This window comes from Syngnathoides biaculeatus, chromosome 2 (genome assembly GCF_019802595.1).
Source record: "Syngnathoides biaculeatus isolate LvHL_M chromosome 2, ASM1980259v1, whole genome shotgun sequence".
Classification (NCBI taxonomy): Eukaryota; Metazoa; Chordata; class Actinopteri; order Syngnathiformes; family Syngnathidae; genus Syngnathoides; species Syngnathoides biaculeatus.
This window is the reverse complement of record NC_084641.1, coordinates 13,236,726-13,258,402: the sequence shown is the minus strand read 5'-3', so window position 1 is coordinate 13,258,402 and position 21,677 is coordinate 13,236,726. Positions and strand designations below refer to the sequence as shown.

General features: G+C 40.1%; 1 protein-coding gene across 4 annotated transcripts in view; it reads right to left on the bottom strand.

Moving 5' to 3' along the window:
• Positions 1 to 18,930, bottom strand: part of LOC133508428 (synaptonemal complex protein 2-like) — a 36,232-nt gene extending 17,302 nt beyond the window's left edge. For all 4 annotated transcript variants that reach the window (XR_009797054.1, XM_061834488.1, XM_061834479.1 and 1 more), the window contains exons 1-22: positions 18,505 to 18,930; positions 16,468 to 16,520; positions 15,633 to 15,767; positions 15,411 to 15,542; positions 15,233 to 15,337; positions 15,128 to 15,152; positions 14,802 to 14,884; positions 14,637 to 14,728; positions 14,523 to 14,557; positions 14,289 to 14,431; positions 13,850 to 13,902; positions 10,176 to 10,227; positions 9,953 to 10,054; positions 9,798 to 9,858; positions 7,166 to 7,314; positions 4,170 to 4,241; positions 3,441 to 3,492; positions 1,525 to 1,649; positions 1,223 to 1,286; positions 1,077 to 1,131; positions 901 to 977; positions 437 to 795 (exon numbers count right to left, since the gene is read on the bottom strand). Coding sequence is in view for 3 of the 4 variants with exons in the window: in XM_061834488.1 (XP_061690472.1) it covers positions 437 to 795; positions 901 to 977; positions 1,077 to 1,131; positions 1,223 to 1,286; positions 1,525 to 1,649; positions 3,441 to 3,492; positions 4,170 to 4,241; positions 7,166 to 7,314; positions 9,798 to 9,858; positions 9,953 to 10,054; positions 10,176 to 10,227; positions 13,850 to 13,902; positions 14,289 to 14,431; positions 14,523 to 14,557; positions 14,637 to 14,728; positions 14,802 to 14,884; positions 15,128 to 15,152; positions 15,233 to 15,337; positions 15,411 to 15,542; positions 15,633 to 15,767; positions 16,468 to 16,479 (1,983 nt within the window). In the remaining variant the exon portion in view is untranslated. The remainder of the gene's footprint in view (positions 1 to 436; positions 796 to 900; positions 978 to 1,076; positions 1,132 to 1,222; positions 1,287 to 1,524; positions 1,650 to 3,440; positions 3,493 to 4,169; positions 4,242 to 7,165; positions 7,315 to 9,797; positions 9,859 to 9,952; positions 10,055 to 10,175; positions 10,228 to 13,849; positions 13,903 to 14,288; positions 14,432 to 14,522; positions 14,558 to 14,636; positions 14,729 to 14,801; positions 14,885 to 15,127; positions 15,153 to 15,232; positions 15,338 to 15,410; positions 15,543 to 15,632; positions 15,768 to 16,467; positions 16,521 to 18,504) is intronic.
• Between the last annotated feature and the right edge of the window lie 2,747 nt (positions 18,931 to 21,677).

Genomic DNA, 21,677 nt, shown 5'->3' with positions numbered 1-21,677 from the left:
GGTTCAAATGAAGATGTTGAGGTTCTCTCTCGGGGTGAGCAGGTTGGATAGGGCTAGAAATGGGCTTATTAGAGGGACAGTCAAAGTTAGATGTTTTGGAGACTGAGAGAGAGGACTTCAATGCTTTGGACACGTCCAGAGGAGAGAGCGTTAGTATGATGGGAGAAGGCTGATGAGGATGGAGCTGACAGGCAAAAGAGCGAGAGGAAGATCAAAGAGAATGTTTATGGATGTTGTGAGGGAAGACATGAGGGCAGTTGGTGTTAGAGAAGATGTTTGAAAAAGATGACACACTGTGGCGACCCCTTAATGAGACAAGCCGAAAGGAAGAGTATATGTTACACACACACACACACACACACACACACATATAATATTACATATATACATAGTATACAAACACGTGCGCGCAGACAGACACACACACACAAATTACCTTATTATTTGAATGTCTTTCCTGATTGGCTGTGGATGCCTTAATTGAAGTAGCCATTGACGGTTGCCTGCCCCTGTTCATTTTTTGGTCAAGTTGTTTTCCCTGGACCTGGACCTTTTCGGGAGTATGCAGACTCAAATCACATGAGGCCTGATGGATTTTTTCTTCAGAGCTCTTCTGATCAGAAATCAACGTCATGGTTGTGGCAACTTCTTTAGGTGCAAAATCTGTGCTTCGCTCCTTGACCTTTTGTGGGTGCAGAGAGCGTTTCCTGTGGAGCTGCTTTCTGCAATATGGGCCTGGAACCCTCTGGGCAGATAAGAGGGACTCTTGCTTCTTTGCAACATTTGAACATTGCTCTACAAAGATCAAAAGGTTGCTTTTTAAAAAATGTGCTAAGATAAATATATTCTGACTCAATACACTATCTTATAGGAACTATACCATGTGTGCACATTGATTACCATTATTTCTAATAGGATTGTTCTTTTGTGTAGGCCTTCTGAAAATTTCCAAAACTGACAAATTATTCCTCTGAGACCTACAAGGTGAATACAGAAGGATAATCAGACATACACTAAATCACGTAAACCTTATAAACACACGTGGCATCGCTCGGGAGCTTGATTTTGTTCCTTACATTTTTCTCTTCATTAATGGGGTGTCAGGCACAAAGGAATCCTCTATAAGAAGATCTGTGAGTGGTTGAGTAATGTTTCTCTTATAGTGCATTTTCATTTTTGGGTCTGAGCTGCATGCCATATGAACTGGGTGTCAATTACTTACCCTGAGAATGGTCTGTACACTGCCCTGCTGGGATCCTTTTGGATTCACTTATTACTGGAATGTTCTAAAGGACAAGCAAACAAATGGACTACAGTAAAAGTAAATACAAATTTTATGTCAATTAAAACCACATGAGAGGGAAAAAAAGTCATATCTTCAAACTAGAAAATCAGACAAGCACATGCTTCAATAAAAATTCTACATTTTAAATCAACGACTGCAGACATACTGTACATATAGATACAGTACGTTACCACTCAAGAATTAAATTATTTAACAAACAGAAGATAGTAAAACCATACCTGCTTTGTCACCATACATTTGAGCGTATCAGTGGTCTTTTGTTCTATCAGGTTAGCACCCTTCTTTCTACCAGAAGTGTGAAACATCTCCAGACATTGATTCCCTTTGTTCTCTGCTGAAGTGTCTAACAAAGAAAAAGGCAGTCGTAGGTAGCGCAAAAAATTACTTTGTATAATGCACGTTTCCCGAAAAAAATTATCATGAAAAAAATGTATAAATTATATATAGGGTTGTGAAAAATCTGTAGTTATATTGTGATGTGTAATGTTTGTCTATTCATCCACCAATCCATTCTCTGAACTGCTTATCCTCACTAGGGTCATGGATGCACTGGCACCTATCACTGCTGACTTCGGGTGAGAGGCGGTGTACACCCTCAATAATAGGGGACATATCATATTCACTTTCACACCTACGGACAATTTAGATTTTTCTATTAACCTAACAATGCAAGTTTTTGGAAAGTGGAAGGAAACTGGAGTACCTGAAAAATAAAAACTCATGGAGGCAAGCGAAGAACATGCAATCAGCACACAGGCAGGTCCTCTTCGAACCCTGGACCTTAAAACTGTAAGGCGGATCTTACATCGTCGCTGACACCACCTTTATCATTAGCAACGTAATAAGATTTCCTAAAAGATAATCTCTCAAAATGCAAAACATGGTTAGAAAAGGCCGTTCAACCTGAGTACAACGCTTTAAGATTTTTTTTTTTAATTTGGATGATGGATTCAGGAGAAATTGTGCTTCTTGTCTGGAGAAGGTCCTTTTGGGGATGTGTTATTACAAATTGGGTATAAAAGCGCCTTTAAATTAGAGTTAAAACAGTATAACTTCATTATTTCTTTTATTTTCTTTTTTTATGATGCATAAAAAAATAATTTTACTTAAAGTTTATGAAAATGCTAATTTAATGTCTCATTTAACAATTTGTCAAAAAGTCATTTTTTAAAGGAATTTATGTTTTTCAAAAGAAAAATAATAAATCTAAGCGATTTTAGATGTGGACATAATATATGAATCTATAATGTACTTTAAAACTATATTAAATTTTGAAAATGTCTGCACTATAAAATTATGAGTTTTTCAATAGAATCCTGTAATTTCCCTAGTAAAACCAGTTCTGACTTATAACCTACTTACTAATGTGCGCAACGATCAAGTTTGGTGTTAATTCAGTTAATTCTTCGTGATGCCACAGATGCCTGTTTAAAGACCCACACAAAAATATTCTTTTGTAACCTTAACACTACCACAGGAAAGTCATTGTGATAATAGATTAAAATGAACTAATTAACTAACAACATTTTGTACATTTTAGTGACGCAGCTGTAAACCGTTGGCCTCACAGTTCTGAGGACCCGGGTTCAACCTCGGCCCCGCCTGTATGAAGTTTCTATGTCCTCTTTGTGCCTGCGTGGGTTTTCTTCAGGCACTCCGGTTTCCTCCCACACCCCAAAAACATGCATTAAGTGGACACTCTAAATTGCCCCTAGATGCGATTGTGAGTGTGACTGTTGTCTGTCTTCATGTGGACTGGAATTGGCTGAACACCAGTTCAGGGTGTACCCTGCCTCCTGACCATTGATAGCTGGGATAGGCTCTGGCACTCCCGCGACACTTGTGAGTATAAGCGGCTAAGAAAATTGATGGATGGATATACATTTTAGTTTGAATATAAGAAAATATCATCCAGAAGCCCCTCCTGGAAACAGTCACTTTATCATGGTGGAGGGCTTTGTGCGTCCCAATGATCTTAGAATTTCAATTGCTTGGGGCTGTACGCCATTGATAGGGTCAAACATGGCAAACAGGTTCTAGGTGAGGGACCGAACCTTACTGTAGCATTGTACCAATTAGGTCATTGACAATCATCAACGATCATCGTTTGCCACCTCATTCTAGTGTCACATACCTGATTTATGTATGCCATGTTTTGAATTGCGGTTACTGAAGTTGGCTCGGACCTGGAAAGAAATGACTGAGAATCAATTCATAAAAAACACAAAAGACTATAAAGTACAAAAAGCTACTTCTAAAGATGTCGGCTGTGTCATTCTAAGAAAGGGGTCAGTGCTCTTGTCACCTTCACCAAGGGACACTTGACTCTCTGGGATAAAATTTAGGTAGGGAATGACAACAAACATATTTTAGTCAAACCTGTAGGCGATAAGTAGAGAAAAGCATTGATAAAATGGCAACTCAACTGTGTCTAAGGCGTTCGTTCGATCACCATTGAAAGGGTGAGCAATGTTTGACAGGTTGTTACCAAGTATTTACTTAAATGGAGAAAAATGGAGCACAAAATCCAGGGTACTTCTTTCAGTAGAGGAACCTGGCAAAACCAGCTCAGTGGACACATTGAAATCTACCAACCAGGTAATTTGGAGAACCATTTAACAGCCTACCCACATAGACCAAACTGAAGACCAAAGTAAAGACACTTTGATGAAATGAAAACTGTCAACTGTGCCCAAGTCTTTCACTAAGTCTATAAACAGAGCTCCACAGTATTTCATCCTTTCTAGAGCCTCAATGACATTGTTGACAACCTTAAGAGTTTACACATTTAACAAAGGATCAAATGATTTCTAAAATCTATTCAACATTAGTTTGTACAGATCTTGCTGAGTGTGTTGTTCACCTGGGATTTGTCCTCCTCAGTGACAATTTTAAGTTTCATATTTACAGTGGATGTCTTTCTCACAGTGCTCTGCTGCAGAAGGAGACATGTTAATGCAATTCTGAAAACATTTTTAAAATGATCTACTGTACAAAGTGCCAACTCATGAATTAGGTAGCTCAAATTCATTTACAGTAGTGTTCCCCCCCTTCTTGATTTCATTTTTTATTTTTTGCATATCTATTACACACAAAGATTTCAAATAATCAAACCAAATTTAATATCACTCAGACACAATCCACGGAAATACAAAATGCCATGTTCAAACGACAATTAAATTTTTTAAGGCGCAAAAAAATCCAAACCGTTCTAAACCTCTGTGAAAATGTAATTGTCTCCTGAACCGAAAACCACTCCTGGCCGCAATAACTGAAATCAAGATTTTGTGTCATGGTTCTGCCGATCCTTGTCCTGGCTGTGCCGGTTCCCGACACAGCACATACTGGTACTAATCAGTGAGGCGCACACCTGCGCCTCGTTCCCCGTGGAGTCGCCGCTGGCGGCGGGCCTTATCCGACCCTCGTCTTCATCCGCCGGAGCCGGCTTCTTCTTCGTCAATAAGAAGGACACAACCCTGCACCCCTGCATCGACTACCGGGGTCTAAACGACATCACTGTTAAGAACAGGTATACCTTTCCTCTAATTGCCACGGCTCAGGTTTTCACCAAATTGGACTTACGGAGCGCACACAACCTGCTGCGCATTAGGGAGGGGGACGAACGAAAAACTGCCCCCAACACACCCACGGGTCACTACGGATACCTGGTGATGCCGTTCGGGCTTACCAATGCGGCTGCGGTGTTCTAAAATTTCATTAACAATGTTATGCGTGAAATGCTGAATAAACAGGATTTTGTCTATCTCGACGATATTTTGATTTTCTCTCCAGATGAGGATTCCCACGTCGGGCATGTTCGGGTTGTGCTGGAGCAACTTCTGCGGCACAACCTTTATATTAAAGCAGAGAAATGCGAATTTCACCGGCCTTCCGTCACATTCCTGGGTTTCATTCTAGCAGAGGGGGAGATCTGCATGGACCCCAGCAAAATCGAATCCATTCTTCAGTGGCCCACCCCCATGAACCGCAAGGAGGTTCAAAGGTTCATCGGATTCGCTAACTTTTATCGGATGTTCATCAGAAACTTCAGCTCCATAGCTGACCCGTTACATGCGCTCACTTCTCCCGACAACTCTTTTGAGTGGAACGCGGCCTGCCAGGCGGCCTTCAGCAAACTCAAGGCCGGTTTTACTTCAGCCCCACTCCTCATCCTGCCCAACCCAGAAAGACAGTTCGTCATTGAGGTGGACGCATCGGACTCGGGGTAGGGGCAGTCCTCTCTCAGAGGAGCGCCAGGGATAGGAGACTACACCCCTGAGCCTTACTTTCCAAGAGGATGACTCCGGTGGAGCAAAACTACGGCGTCGGAGACTGGGAGTTGCTTGCTGTCAAGACCACTACGGAGGAATAGAGACATAGGCTGGAGGGGTCCCAGGTTCCGTTCCTGGTACTGACGGAACACAAAAATCTCAAGTACCTCAAGTCCGCCAAGAGGCTAAATGCCCGACAAGCCAGGTGGGCCTCCGATTCACAATGTTGTCCTTTCCCCAGCGCCCATGGTCTCATATACCCCTGGATTTTGTGAATGGTCTCCCGTGCTTGCTGTCTGCTGCTGTCCTCACGGTGGTAGACCGGTTATCAAAAATGGTCCATTTCATTCTGTTGCAAAGGATTGCCTCCGCCAAACAGGCCGCCAAGCTTTTGTGACCTCATAGATGAGTCGTTGTTACACTCTCTTGGAGTAATTTCTCCATTTGTGGATAATGGCTCTTACTGTGGTGAGCTGGATCCCCAAAGCCTTAGAAATTGTTGTGTAACCTTTTTCAGACTGATGGATTTCAATCACTTTTCTTTCTCGCTGCTTCTTGAAGTTCTTTAGATTGTGGCATGATGCATTGGTTCTTGAGATCATGGATTGGTTCTGGGAATTTAACGTTCTCTGACATTTCTTGATTCAACAAGTATGGTGGTAATTAGGTTTGGGTGTGGCTTATGAAATTGAATATACCTTTCAGAGGGTCATAAAGGTTTGAATTTTTTGTCTTCTTTTTCTTCCTCTCTAACACCAACTGCCTCACAATATCCAATCCAATATCAATCAACTTTTTCTTTGGTCTTCCTCTTGCTTTTTTGCCTGGCAGCTCCATACTTAACTCCTTACTACCACCATACTCACTCTCTCTCCTCTGGACATATCCAAACCATTGAAGTCTGCCCTCTCAAACTTTGTCTCCAAAACATCAAACTTTGACTTTCCCTCTGAGCTCATTTCTGACCCTATCAACCTACTCATTCCTAGAGAGAACCTCAACATCTTTATTTCTGCCACCTCCAGCTCTGCTTCTTGTTGTCTTTTCAGTCCCACCGTCTCTAATCTATACATCATGGCTGGCCTGAACACCTTTATAAACTTGCACAACTTTGTACTTCATCCTAGCAGAGACTCTTCTGTCACATAACAACAGACACCTTCCGCCAACTGTTTCAACCTGCTTGGATCCATTTCTTCACTTTATTACCACACTCACCATTGCTCTGGATTATTGACCCCAAGTATTTGAAGTCGTCCATCCTCACAAATCTCTTTTCCCTGGACGTTTGGATTTTTTTTGTACCATAATTATTAAATTCTCATTTGAAAACGGCATTTTGTATTTCCTTGGGTTGTCTGAGTGATATGAAAATTGTTTGATGATTTGAAACCTTTGTGTGTGATGTGAAAAAAGAACATGGGGGTGGGAGGGCAAATACTTTGTCGAAGCACAGTATGTGTCCAGTAACAAATGAATTACAAATGTTTAATTTTTTAACTGGTGGACATTATCTTGTGTAATACACAGTAACGTATGCATAATACACTTCTGTGATTGTGTTTATGAATGTGCATCTCCACTGTACTTTTTGCTTTCTGTGTCCACAGATGCAATAAACAGCCTGCAGGATGTCCAAATTGGAGGAAAAGAAGATGATAATACGTGATCCTTTTGCGCTCCCTGTCATGACCACTTTGGACAGCTCTAACTGTAATACTTGTTTCGTCCCATGTTCTGGAGGGAATGGACACACAATCACAACAAATCAGATATATAGCTTGATATTTTTTCGAGTAGTCCACGATGGTACAGTGCTGTGAAAGAGTTATGGTATACTTCTCAAATTCTCTTATTTTTGTAGTTTGCCCACTTTAAGATAATCAAACAGATGTAAATGTAGGACCTACACTCTGTTTTACTTCGGCTAATCTTCATTCCTCTCCTTTCCAGTGCGTGCCTCCATCTTTGTAATTGTTCCTCCACCTGCTCCCTGCTTTCACTGCAGATCACAATATCATCTGCCAACATCATGGTCCAAGGGGATTCCAGTCTAACCTCATCTGTCAGCCTATCCATTCCTAACCCAAACAGGTTGGGCTCAGAGCGGATCCCTGATGCCACCTCCACCTTAAATTCTTCTGACACACCTACAGCACATCTCACTGCTGTTCTGCTGTCCTCATACATGTCCTGTACTATTCTAACATATTTTTCCGCCACACCGGTCTTGCGCATGTAGTACCACAGTTCCTCTCTTGGGCTCATAGGCTTTCTCTAGATCCACAAACACACAATGTAGCTCCTTCTGACCTTCTCTGTACTTTTCCACAAGCATCCTCAAGGCAAATGGCTCATCTGTGGTACTCTTTCTAGGCATGAAACCATACTGTTGCTCGCAGATACTTATGTCCTGAGTCTAGCCTCCACTACTCTTTCCCATAACTTCATTGTGTTGGCTCATCATCTTTATTCCTCTGTCGTATCCACAGTTCTGAACATCGCCTTTGTTCTTAAAATTTGGAACTAGTACACTTTTCCTCCATTCTTCTGGCATTTTCTCTCCCGCTAGTATTCTATTGAATAAGTTTGTCAAAAACTCCACAGCCACCTCTCCAAATTGCTTCCATACCTCCACTGGTATGTCATCAGGACCAACTGCCTTTCCATTTTTCATCCTTTGTAATGCCTTTCTGACTTCCCCCTTAGTAATCATTGGCACTTCCTGGTCCTTCACACTTGCCTCTTCAACTCTTCCTTCTCTCTCATTTTCTGCATTCATCAACTTCTCAAAGTATTCTTTCCATCTATTTAGCACACTACCGGCACCAGTCATCACATTTCCATCGCTATCCTTAATCACCTTTACTTGCTGCACATCCTTCTCATCACTATCCCTCTGTCTGGCCAACCTGTAGAGATCATTTTCTCCTTCTTTCGTATCCAACCTGGTGTAGATGTCATCATATACCTCTTGTTCAGCCTTCGCCACCTCTACCTTTGCCCTATGACGCATCTCAATGTATTCTTTACACCTCTCCTCAATCCTCTTCGTGTCCCACTTCTTCCCTAATCTCTTTCCTTGGATGACTTCCTGTATTTTGGGGTTTTACCACCAAGTCTCCTTCTCCCCTTTCCTACCAGAAGACACCCCAAGTACTCTTCTGCCTGCCTCTCTGAATACCTTGGCAGTAGTATTCCAGTCTTCTGGGAGCTCTTCCTGTCCATCTAAAGCCTGTCTCACCTCTTTCCAGAAGGCCACACAACATTCTTCCTTTCTCAACTCCCACCACCTGATTCTCTGATCTACCTTTATCTTCTTAGTCTTCCTATCCACTCCCAGAGTCATCCTACACACCATCATCCCACGCTGTCGAGCTACACTCTCCCCACCACAACCTTACAGTCGGTACCCTCCTTCAGATTACATCATCTGCACAAAATGTAATACACCTGCGTGCTTCTACCTCCGGTCTTGTAGGTCAATCTATGTTCCTGTCTCTTCTGGAAATAAGTGTTCACCAATGCCAATTCCATCCTTATTGCGAATTCCACCACCATCTGCCCCTCAAAGTTCCTTTGCTGAATGCCGTACTTACCCATCCCTTCTTCATCGCCCGTGTTTCCTTCGCCCACATTTCAATTGAAATCTGCACCAATCACAACTCTCTCTCTGTCTGTGATGCTCAGGACTACCTGACTTTCAACAATCATATCAAATCAATCACAAAAACTGCCTTCTGGGAATGTAACCTTTTAATCAGCCATGTAACTTCAATGGAGGACACTGGTTGACCACAGTGCATACGTCTGATATTGCTCACAGTGGTCAAAAGGAGCGCTCACGGCCTGTGTTGGCTTAGACACGTAAAAATTTAGAGGGAACATTGCATACTGATCTGTTTATTTTGATGCTATGTTTGCAATGATGATGATTCTATGGACTCACACTGGGAAATATCCGAGACAAATCAGATTTCTATCTACATCTGGAAGAGGCCTGATTTACAAATGAGTGAAACTAATTCTGTTTTTTTTTCTTTATATTGCCATGAAGCATACCCAAACTATGCGACTTGTGACAACAAATCTGAAATGTCACTTAAACTTGCAGTGTAAAAAGTCAAGCCTCACCCCCAATTTATTGATTCATTTATTATATGTCTCAATTGTCCATCAAGTGCATGCCATCTTTTGTCCATTAAGTGTATGCAATATACCTGTGACAGTATAACTGTGGATTTCATTCTCAGAGATAGAGATTGAATCCCAGAAACCTGCCTACATGAAGGAGATGCCAAGCATTAAACATTCTGATGTACATATACATTTTTAATATAATGCAAGATCTACATTTATATTGGTCTTGACATACCAGAGACTTTTCATCAACGGATGAGGAATAAAAAGAGATGCTTTGGCTTCCAAGATTGAAGTCAATCCAGAATTTGCCAAATTTATCAGATGGCATCAGCAACTGAGAGCATGAGCAAAATTAATTTAAGCCAAATACCTTAAAATAGCATTCCGGCACATCAAACAGTTGTGCAGTTTTAAGGTGCTCAACCAAAACATAATTAAGAGCCACGTCTACTGACCTTGTAATTGTCCAGATAAACCTCCAAACATGGGTAGGATTTCACTCTACAGCTGCAAGGAAATTTTAAGATGACATGAATATGTTATCAATGTTGCAACATTCAACATTACTCACTGTTAGAGCAAGCAGTAAATTAAAAGGTTAATACAGTGAACCTCCACAAGGCCTCAAAACATATTTGGGCATTTCAGAATATATGTGTTCGCAATAGTTACATGCAGGGTTCTGTGCAGTGTATTCACATGCAGTAAATGAACTGTAATATTAATAAATGACCAGCAGACTGAGCTGGTTGACTTCCTAATAAGATTAGCACCGATGTTACAGATATTACCACACACGGAGCAGCCCAGAGTATTACAGTGTATACTTTTTTTCCCCTGTAATAACTATTAATGGGGACACAGGAAACAATTACATGCCTGCATTTACTGTATTGCTCTCAGAATGAAAAGATTGAATGTTTTGGGCAACAGATTACATTGGGGGATGGCAGGAGAGCCACAGGATGATTGATTCATAAATCAGGTGTACCGTACAAAACGCATTTGGCTCAAACTAATGCACTCAAACATAGAAATACGAATGGATATGTTAAAATATAGGTATAAAATATTAGACTGAGTTAAAATAAATGAATATAAATTAGGAACGTACTAATGACTACAGTATAACTGGGTAGGGCTAAATGATTTTAACTTCCTGTCTGGTTGGAATATTGCTGAATACTAAAATCCATACAAAAAAAATCCATTTTCATACATCCATGTTGTACTTTCAGTAATTTTTTAAACAGCACAAAATATATTATGAAAGAAAATCACAGTTTTATTTTTTTCCAATATCATACACAGCTGTCGTTATTTTGCAGTTCATTGTGCCCCTGCTATCTCTTGGATTTTTTGGGTGATTGTTTTGTTTTTTTAATAGGTTTCACATTATAACTACCAAGTCCAAATTCATAGTTGTGTGCCTTCAGTGTAGTGTCACTTTCCCACACACGCCAGGCAGCACTGAGGACTAATGCAAGAGATGCGTGATTAAATGCAAAATGAGGCAGTACAGGTAGGTCCCCAAGTAGAGCTCCACTAATAGTTGTTCACACAGGACAAAGGGTATAAACAGTGTCTGTAATTGTGTTCAAAATAATACCAGTCCAATGTGACTAACCAGATTAATCCATATTTTTTATTGCTACATGTCGAACAAAAAAACAGTAGGTGCAGTAGATTCTCAGAAAAACAACCAGAGCCAGAATTCATGACATACACACTCTTGAGGCTGTGCAAGTGGGCAATTTGTTGAAAGGAGTGTTTTAAAAAAAAAAAAAAAAATCTGTTGCCGTATACTTTACAAACTCAAAACTATTTTTGTACAAATTTTTTGTTTCAAGGATTTACCAATCCTTTCAATCAAACTAATATTTAGTGTATGACCAGTTTTGTTTTGTTTTTTTTAATATAACTGCTTCACATCTGTGTGGCATGGAGTCAACCAATTTGTGACACCTTTTAGCTGCTATTCCACTCCAAGATTCCTTAATGGCATTCTAAAATTCATTTACATTTCAGAATCAGAATCATCTTTCATGGCCAAGTGTGTAAAAGTACACAAGGAATTTTCCTCCGGCAGTCGGTCCTGCCCTGGTATGACCTTCAGAACAAAGAACAAGGAACAACATAGCAACAAGAACAGGAATAAGAGATATTTCTGTTTATATGAACTATTCCTTAAAAGATATGCAAGATGTTAAATCTATATAGATAAGCGTGTTAACAATGTCAATTGTACAAAAGGGAGCAGTTTAAAGTGACGGATCATGCAATCTACAAAATAAATCTAAAAAATGTATATATAAATATATTACTAATACTGATTGGACCAGCGGGATGTGAGTGAGTGTCCTAACATGGCACAAGGCAGAAAAATAGTAAGTTTGCTGAGTTCTTGATTTTGCTTCAGAAATAAACCTTTTTGATGTCACAAAACAAGTTTTCGATTGGATTTAGGTCCGGGGATTGGGGTGGCCACTCCTTGACATTAACTTTCTTGGTTTGGAACAAAGACTTTGCATGTTTACTAGTGTGTTTGGGTTCATTGTCTTGTTGAAACACCCATTTGAAGGCAATGTCCTCTTCAGCATAACGCAACATGACCTCTTCAAGTATTTTGACATATGCCGACCGATCCATGATCCCTGGTATGCAATAAATAGGCCCAACATCATAGTAGGAGAAACATGCCCGTATGCTGATGCTCTCACCAGCATGCTTCAGTCTTCACTGTGTAATGTGTCTTAAATTCAGAGTTTGGGGGTCGTCTCACAAACTGTCTGCAGCCTCTGGATCCAAAAAAAAAACAATTTTACTCTCATCAATCCACAAAATGTTCCTCTATTTGTCCTTGGGCCACTTTATATGTTCTTTGGCAAATTGTAGCGTCTTCTGCACATGCCTTTTTTAAAAAAAAAAAAAAAGAGGGATTTTGCAGGGTATTTTTGTAAATAGATTAGCTTCACACAGACGTCTTCTCACTGTCTCAGTACTTACGGGTAACTCCAGACCGTCTTTGATCATCCATTGACCATTGGCTGACCCTTTGCCATTCTGATTATTCTGCCATCCATTTTGGTGGGTGTCTTCCATTTTCTGTCACGTGTCTCTGGTTTTGCTCTCCATTTTATGACATTTGAGATCATTTTAGCTGAACAACCTATTATGTTATGCACCTCTTTTTAAGGTTTGCCCTCTCCAATCAAATTTTTTTCAAAGTACAGTTATTCTGAACAATGTGTTGAACAATCCATTTTCTCAGGCTTTCAAGGAGAAATGGATGATCAACAAGTGCTGGCTTCATCATTAAATAGGGCCCAACTGATTCATACCAGATTTCCATGAAATTGATGACCTCACTGATTGAATGCCACAATGCTATTTTTTTAACACACCCTTTTTGACAAATTGCCCAATTGCACAGCGTTAAGAGTGTATATATCATGAATCCTGGGTCTTGTTGGTTTTCTGAGAAGCTACTGCACCTACTGGTAACTTGTTTGACAAATAGCAGTAAAAAAATGTACTGAAAATGTGGATTAATCTGGTGAGTCACATTGGACTGGTATTATTTTGAACACTACCATAAGAATTTAAGACGTGACTATTTTTCCTCATTAAATATACTTCCAAAGGTGCTTTTGACCTGGAAATTTCACCAGGTATATAATACTTGGTACAAAAGCTTTTGTTTTCAATGACAGCTTCAAAAAACCTCTTGTTTTGAGAAACAAATTGCATGTATTGGTGTGATGTTGACCGATTCTTCAAATAGTGAAGGTTCCTTCAGTTCCTCTTATAGACCTTCAGTTTCAGTTCTTTCCATAGATTTTCGATTGGTTTGAGTCAGGTGATTGGCTGGGACACTCCAGCAGCTTCACTTTTTTGTTCTTTGAAACCAATTGAGTTTCATTGGCAGCATGTTTTGGATCATTATTCTGCTGTAATGTGCATCCGGCGTAAAACTGTGCCAAACAAAGATGCATTCATCTATGATGACATGCTGTGGCAACTCCTAATGGGACAAGCCAAAAGGAAAAGAAGAAGATTCACATATAGAATATATTTTAGGCTATCAATTGTGAAAATATCTTAGGAAGTGAAATTTTCACGAGTGTACCTTGTATGATCTCCCTGCAATCCATTCACAAAGATCAGAAATGTGCGACAATCCTAAAATTAGAGAGGTTGACAAGTGTCACTCCAATTACAACACATTTGATGAAAGCCCATAAAATGAAATTTTGTATAATGGACATTATACACTAATTCCAAACCCATGTGCTTTGGCAAAGTAGTATGTTCTGAGATAGCGTCAGGTTTTATTCAATTTCTCTGAATTTGTCAAAAAATTTAATCTTTGTTCATCTATCTATGCAAGCAATGTATAGCGAAAGAAAAATTTAATTCTGTCCCAATAGATGGAGGAAGGTACAAAATTAATCTGTTTATTCACTTTTGGTGACATGTTTATTTTGTGGTGTACCTTTTTTTTTCTTTTTTATGTGTCTTGGATCAATAAAGGTTGAGAAACTTATATAATGAACCATAAGTTTTACCATGTCAAACACCGAAGGTTGTATCTCGCCAAAGGCACAGGCTACTTGTGGCATGCTGAACCAGAGAGGCGCCAGCTTTTCTCTCTGGTCAGGTGTGGTCAATCGGAATAATACCTCAATCAGAGAAACCTGCATGTCGTAATCTAACATAACATATTTTGTTATCACAGTTTTGACGGTGTGTTCATCAATAAAAGGTATAATAGGAATATGAGCTTGAAAAACAGTGATTACCTCCGCATTGCATTATCTGATCAGCCAGGTTCATCCTGTATGATGAGCAAGTGAGTAGATATAATTTTGTTGATTTTAACAACTGTAAAAATTATTTCAATGATTTTGACATACATCATATCAGAGGTCTCCACTGAGGAAAGGATCATTTCTTTCTCAAGTGACATTGAAATTTCTTTCAGAATTACGTTCAATGCAGAGATTGCCTGTGCACACATTATACATTAGATTCAAGAGTATACAAGAAGGCAAAAGGTCATCAAAAGTGGCAAGTCAAACCTCTTTTCTGATGGCAATACAAACTCTGACATCATTTACCAACTGGCCAATAGGATGTAGAAAGGAGCGGATTCCGACCATTGCTGTAAATACAGTTCTTGAGCCATCAGAGATCAAAAATGTATGATGGAATTGCTCAATTTCTAAGATAAATCTTAAATCTATGGATATCTGCTCCTACATTACTCATTCTGTGCACAGAAAAAAAGGATTTTATCAAATTTTTAATATTTAGTCTATGTACGGTATGTACCAAACAAAGTGAGAAGAGATTCCATTCAGATTAACAAGGAGAATGAAAAAAAAAAATGCATCAACAAACATACCATCTTTGGATGCTACATGGACCATCTGTCACACAGAGCAAATTGATCACTTCAACATTTGCACTAGAATGCATGGAAATGGAAATTATTATTACATTATCTCACCATTATGGCATCAAAGAAGTCCTCTGACAGTTTAGACAAGGATTTATCACAGTGTGGTCCATGCTGAATCCACAGTTGCTTGCATTTGTCAAACCACTGTACCATGTGCAGAAAAATCTAGGTTTGACTTCTAATGTATTCATCAACTACTGTGTGTGTTTATTCTTAATATACTCATCTTCTGGATCAAGCCTTGATGCATTATTCCTGTAATTCCTCGACTCCCCGTAGGAAATGTCAGGTTCTTCCCACAAATACGGAGGACTGCGAGAGCTACACAAGTAGCATTGGAATCTTTTTCATCCAAGCTCTGTTTAAACAGTATATATTGTTTCATTGAGTGTACCAGCACATTGAGCATAAAATTCATTAGAGAGTATGAGTATGTAAACCATCTTACCCAAATGACATAATTGTCCAATTTGTTGAGAAACTCTGAGGAACATTTGACAGCCTCATTTGTGCTCTTTTGCAGGAATACTCTCAGAGGTGTAACATTCCTGCTATTGAATGCATCCGTGATTGCTCTTTCCAACTAAAAACAAAAATATTTAAATTATCATTTATTTGCTTCATTTCAATTTTAGTGCCTCCGTTTACCAATGCTGTAATTACTGTGGGACAACAGGTCAAGCAGGATAATGATGGATACAGACAACAGTCGCACTCACAATCACACCTAGGGGCAATTTAAAGTCTCCAATGTATGCATGTTTTTGAGATGTTGAAGGAAATTGAAGTGCCTGGAGAAAAACCCACACAGGCAAAGGGAGAACATGCAAACTCCCCACAGGGAGTGCCCGTCGGTGTGATTGACTATTTTCCTGTCTCTCTATGCCCTGTGATTGGCTGGCAACCGGTTCAGGGTGTTCCCTGCCTCTGGCCCAATAATAGCCGGGATAGGCTCCAGCACTCCCACAACCCTTGTGAGGATAAGTGGCTCAGAAAATGGATGCATGGATGGATTTCAATATTGATTTAATTAATGGTGATATCACTTTGGCCACAGTGGAGCCCTAATTGATTATGTTTTTGTAAAGTGTAATTCTGTTTGTACGTTTTTCCTATTAAACAATGTCACAATATTTTTTGGGGAGGAGGCTTGAACGGAATAATCCAATTTCCTTTTTTTTTTTTGGGTAACATTTTTGTTAGTGTGCTGTGTGATTTTTCTAATGTAAAACATGTGCCTTGGCTCAACAAACATTGGAAAACTGCTGTACAAAGTGTTATACCTCTGAGACCATTCTTCTTACTTCAGTGAGATTTGATTCTATCTTCCAAACATCTGGGGGGAAAGGGATGAAAATGTGTATAGACACCCTACTTCAAAAACATTAGTTTTGAGGTCAAATTACATTAACTTGTAATGTATGGTTTCAATTCACTCTCAGTCCTTAAAACATATGGCAGTGGCTTTGAAAGAGACCACTGTAACAAAAATAATACAAAAATAAAAAGACATCAAACATACTGTCATTGTAAGAAGCAGATATACAGTAGATCAGTGATTCCCAACTAGTGTGTTGTGGCACATAGGTGTGCCGTGAAAGCTCTCCTGGAGTGGCGCGGTCAATTGGTCAAAATATTATTTATTTACAACAACACCAACTACTGGAGACAAATTCCTTATGCGTTGTTACATCCATGGCCAATAAAGCTGATTTTGATCATGTATCTTTGTTCATCTCTCTATGGCAGTGGCATACTGTATAAAGGACAAAGAACAAATAAATGCTCCTCTATTTGATGGCAGAAAGTTTATACAGTGTTCCCTCATTACACTGTGGCTCATAGATTGATCATTAAAATTAAATTTATTTCTAAAACCTATGTGTGTGTATATATGTATAATTTAAATTTTTAATGGAAAAACACTTATCACCGGTCCTGGATAAAGCAGAAGAAAATGGGTGGAGGGACACATATATTTATTTCTCAAATAACTGTTTTGGTCTCAAACAGGTTTTGATCTTTGGTTTCATTCTAAACTACAGTACTTTTAAATCTACCAAGGTTTGAACTTTGTGTCTAAACAAAAGAAATGTGAGAAAATGTCTGTGGTTAGGGATTTAACGCCCTTAAAATGTATAAGAAATGGGAAAAAAACACTGAAGAAAAAAAACTAAAACACTGGTCATGGAAAAAAAACATGCGCTGTAAATGAAAAAAAATAGTGAATGGAAATAAATAATGACCCAAAAACAAACAAAAAAATGTACTACATGGTTTTCACTGAACACGGGTATTTTTGAGAACTTAACCAATGGCTTAAACAAGGAAACACCATAATTGGCTTGTGTATCCACTTTTTGTGACTTTTTTTCATTTGTGCCGTGACATTTTTCAAATGTAAGATATGCACCTTGGTTCAAGAAACGGTGGGAATCACTGCATTAGATGAAAGATAAGCCCTGGTTAATGTTGCTATCACAGCGTATATTTGCATGCAGGTCACTATTGGTTCCTCCTGAAATTTCCACCGACATCCAAGTATTATGAATGTTTTAGGAGTCGTGTGCGCATGCATGCGTGTGTGAATGTGAACATGCTTCGGGGCGCCAGACTCACACCTGTAAAGTGGTACATCTTTCCGCAATTTGTACAACTGAAAGTTCATTTTAAAATATGTAAGGCGTACACTGTAAATCGGTACATCCACATCAAACTACAATCTTCAGTGAAAAAGCCAATATTTGCCAAGCTTTACATCCATTGATGCCACTGATTAGGAAATTATAATGAGAGTTTTTCTGCTCGAGAATCAAAATCAGATTGTATTTGATTTCTATAACAAGTTTACGAAACCATTAAAGCGTTGTTCGATTTTTAAAAACAAAATAGCGGTGGCGTTTGTGGTACGGTTTTTCGCATTTTTTAAGGGCAAAACGGTATTTATTTATTTATTTTCGCTTTGGGGTTGACAGTTGTTTTTACTGGATTTGCTACTCAAACTAAATGTTCTGGTTTTGTTTTACTGAAGAGGACTATGAATGTAAAAGAAATACGTCACTGGACTGACCCTCTACAGGTTAAAAAAAAAAAAAAAAAAAAGAGCAACGCTGCTCCATGAGATAAGAGTTTGCTCCATGCTAGGTGAGCCAAAAGTCTCCAAGCAAGTTTAGCATGACACAGAGTCGTCAAGGGGCTTCTGTTTCAAACGCGTAAAATAACCTTACTATAGAATTCACTTAACAAGGAGGTGAGCGACAGCTAAAACAATGACAGTGAGGTATGAGGGGATGCAGTGTTTATAAAGCAAGTTTACTTACTCGTCTAGTCCGCTAATGTAGCGTACGACCGCCAAATCCTGTTGCCCAGGTGGCCGCTACGGTGACAAAAGAAAAAGAAAGAAAGAAAAAGAATCCCGCCTCACAGCGGGTTACCTGTCCGACGGAAACGATTTACTGCAAAACCGTAGAAAAGAAACTCTTGGAACGCAACACACTGATACAAATTCTGGAATAATGACCACATTCTATTTAAAAATAAATGTGTATACTACGTTGATGATAGAAACATCTTGGTCTCACAACTTTGTAACAACAACGAACAATTGATGTTTTATCCGGAATATTTAAAAACGTATCAAGTCCCAATTACATCCAAACACTATGTTGTACTTTTTGATGCGATCACTTCAGGGACCAAGAAGATGCTGTTAAAAAAAATGGAAGTTTGCCCTTAAAGGTCTCGGTCTCTACCCCAGTGTTGTCAATTTGGGAACAAGGGTGTTTTACATAACAATTATGATACATCCATCCATTTATTTGAGCAGATGTAGCATTTTGGTGAAACTATAACGGGCCATCGTCAGATGTAATCTTCCCACTTTGACATCCTCAATTGATTTAGTAAGAAGAAAACGCAAGTCATCTTTTCATGTTTGTTTGTCCATTAATCCATCCATTTTCTGTGTGGCTTATCCTCACTAGGGTGGCGGGGAGTGCTGGAGCCTATCCCAGCTGTCAACGGGCAGGAGATGGGGTAAACCCTGAATTGGTTTCCAGCCAATAGCAGGGCACATTGAGACAAACAGCCACACTCACAATCACACCTAGGGGCAAATTAGAGTGTTCAATTAATGTTGCATGTTTTGGGGTTGTGAGAGGAAACCAGAGTGCCAAGAGAAAACCCACGCAGGCACGGGGAGAACATGCAAACTCCACACAGGCGGAGCCGGGAATCAAACCCGGTCCTCAGAACTGTGAGGCCAACACTTTTACCAGCTCATCCACCGTGCCACCACAATTATGATTATTATTATTAGTAGTAGTAGTGGTAGTAACGGTCGAGTTTTTATTTTAGAAATAATTCATTCTTTAAAAAATATTGATAATGATTAATATTAATCTTTGTAACCAATTTGTAGATACAATTCTATTGAAAAAGGTGCAATTCTGAGCAAATGTGTGGAAACAAGGTAAAGGAGATTGCTTTTGAAAAATAAACCATGAATCTTTACCACTTTATGACAAAATATAAAGGGCACATTGAAAACAACTTCATTTCGTGGAACTCAGCCAGAGACAATTCAACAATTATTTTGGACGTGCTGATACTCCAAGATCTTCTGGAAAGACTGCCTCAACTTCGTCATCAGAAGCCGACACAAGAACTAAAATGGAAAATTTTATTTTGGGACTTTTTGAGAAAACAAGAAAAGGAAGATGCATTTCTTCATCATGAACCTTTTTTAATCTTGCCAAAATTTTATCTTCACAAATGTAGACATGCTAACCAATTACCTTTCTTTGCCCAGTTTTAACATGAAACTCTCTTACATTAAACTCCTAAAAGACACAAGTAACAGGCTTTGAATGCTGAATGATTGTGAAAAATTCAATTTATTAAAAGTTTTGTACCATACACCATGGTATAGCATTTTCTCTATGCACTTTGTAAACTTGATCTAATCTTATCCTTCCAGCCATCCCTTTTCTGAGCCGCTTATCTTCACAAGGGTCACGGGAGACGTGGAACCCCTGTCCTCAGAACTGTGAAGTAGATGTTCTAACCAGCTGGTCATTGTATCACTGATTAAAAAAGTAAAAGTGAAATATCACACAACCATAAGTACTCAGGTGTGATGTTAATTCCAGCTCAGTATTTAGTTGAAGCACCCTTTTGGGCTAATACAGCCACTGTGATCTTTGTGTTCATCTTTACTTCTCTCATCAAGGCTTTTCTCCCCCGATTGCTCATTGTGGCCGGACGATCATAAAATCAAACCTTCCCCCCATTCAGAAAGGTGCTCAGCCTAACAGGTCTTCATGTGAAAAGAATTCTAAAGCAATGAATACGTCCTTCCATCCATCCATCCATCCATCCATTATCTACCACTTTTCCCAGTCGGGTCGCGGGAGAAGTAGCTTCATCAGGGATACCCGGACTTCCCTTTCCCCAGCCACTACTTCCAGCTCTTCCGGAGGGATCCCGAGGTGTTTCCAAGCCAGCCGTGAGACATAGTCTCTCCAGCGTGTCCTGTGTCGTCCTCGGGGTCTCTTTCCGGTGGGTCATGCCCGGAACACCTCTCAAGGGAGGCGTCCAGGAGGCATCTGAATCAGATGCCCCAGCCACCTCATGTGGCTCCTCTCAGCGGCTCGATACTGAGCCCCTCCCGGATGACCGAGCTTCTCACCCTATCTATAAGGGAGAGCCCGGACACCCTGCGGAGGAAACACATTTCGGCTGCTTGTATCCGGGATCTTGTTCTTTCAGTCACGACCACAGCTTATACCCATAGGTTAGGGTAGGAATGTAGATCGACTGGTAAATTGAGCGATTCGCCTTTGGACTTACCTCCCTCTTTACCACAATAGACCGATACAAAGTCTGCATCACTTCAGACGCTGCACCAATCTGTCTGTCGATCTCCCACTCCATTTTTCCCTCACTCGTGAACAAGACCACAAGATACTTGAACTTCTACACTTGGGGAGAGATGTCTTCCCCGACCTGGAGAGGGAACGCCACACTATTCCGACTGAGGACCATAGTCTCGGATTTGGAGGTGCTGATTCTCATCCCAGACGCTTCACACTCGGCTGCGAATCGCTCCAGTGACAGCTGGTGATCATGGCTGGATGAAGCCAACAGAACCACATTATCTGCAAAGAGCAGAGATGCGATGCTGAGACCACTAAACCGGACACCCTCTATGCCTCGGCTGAGCCTAGGAATTCTGTCCACCCCAGTCTGCCAATCCAGAGGCATTGTCCCCGTGGTCCACGCGATGTTGCAGAAGCGTGTCAACCAGGACAGCCACTCAACATCCAGAACCTTTAAGAACTCCGGGAGAATCTCATCCAATCCCATGGCCCTGCCACCAAGGAGCTTTTTAACCACCTTGGTGACCTCAACCCCAGAGATAGAAGAGCCCGCCTCAGAGCACCCAGACTCAGGCTCCTCGTAGGAAGGCGTGTTGATGGAATTGAGGAGGTCT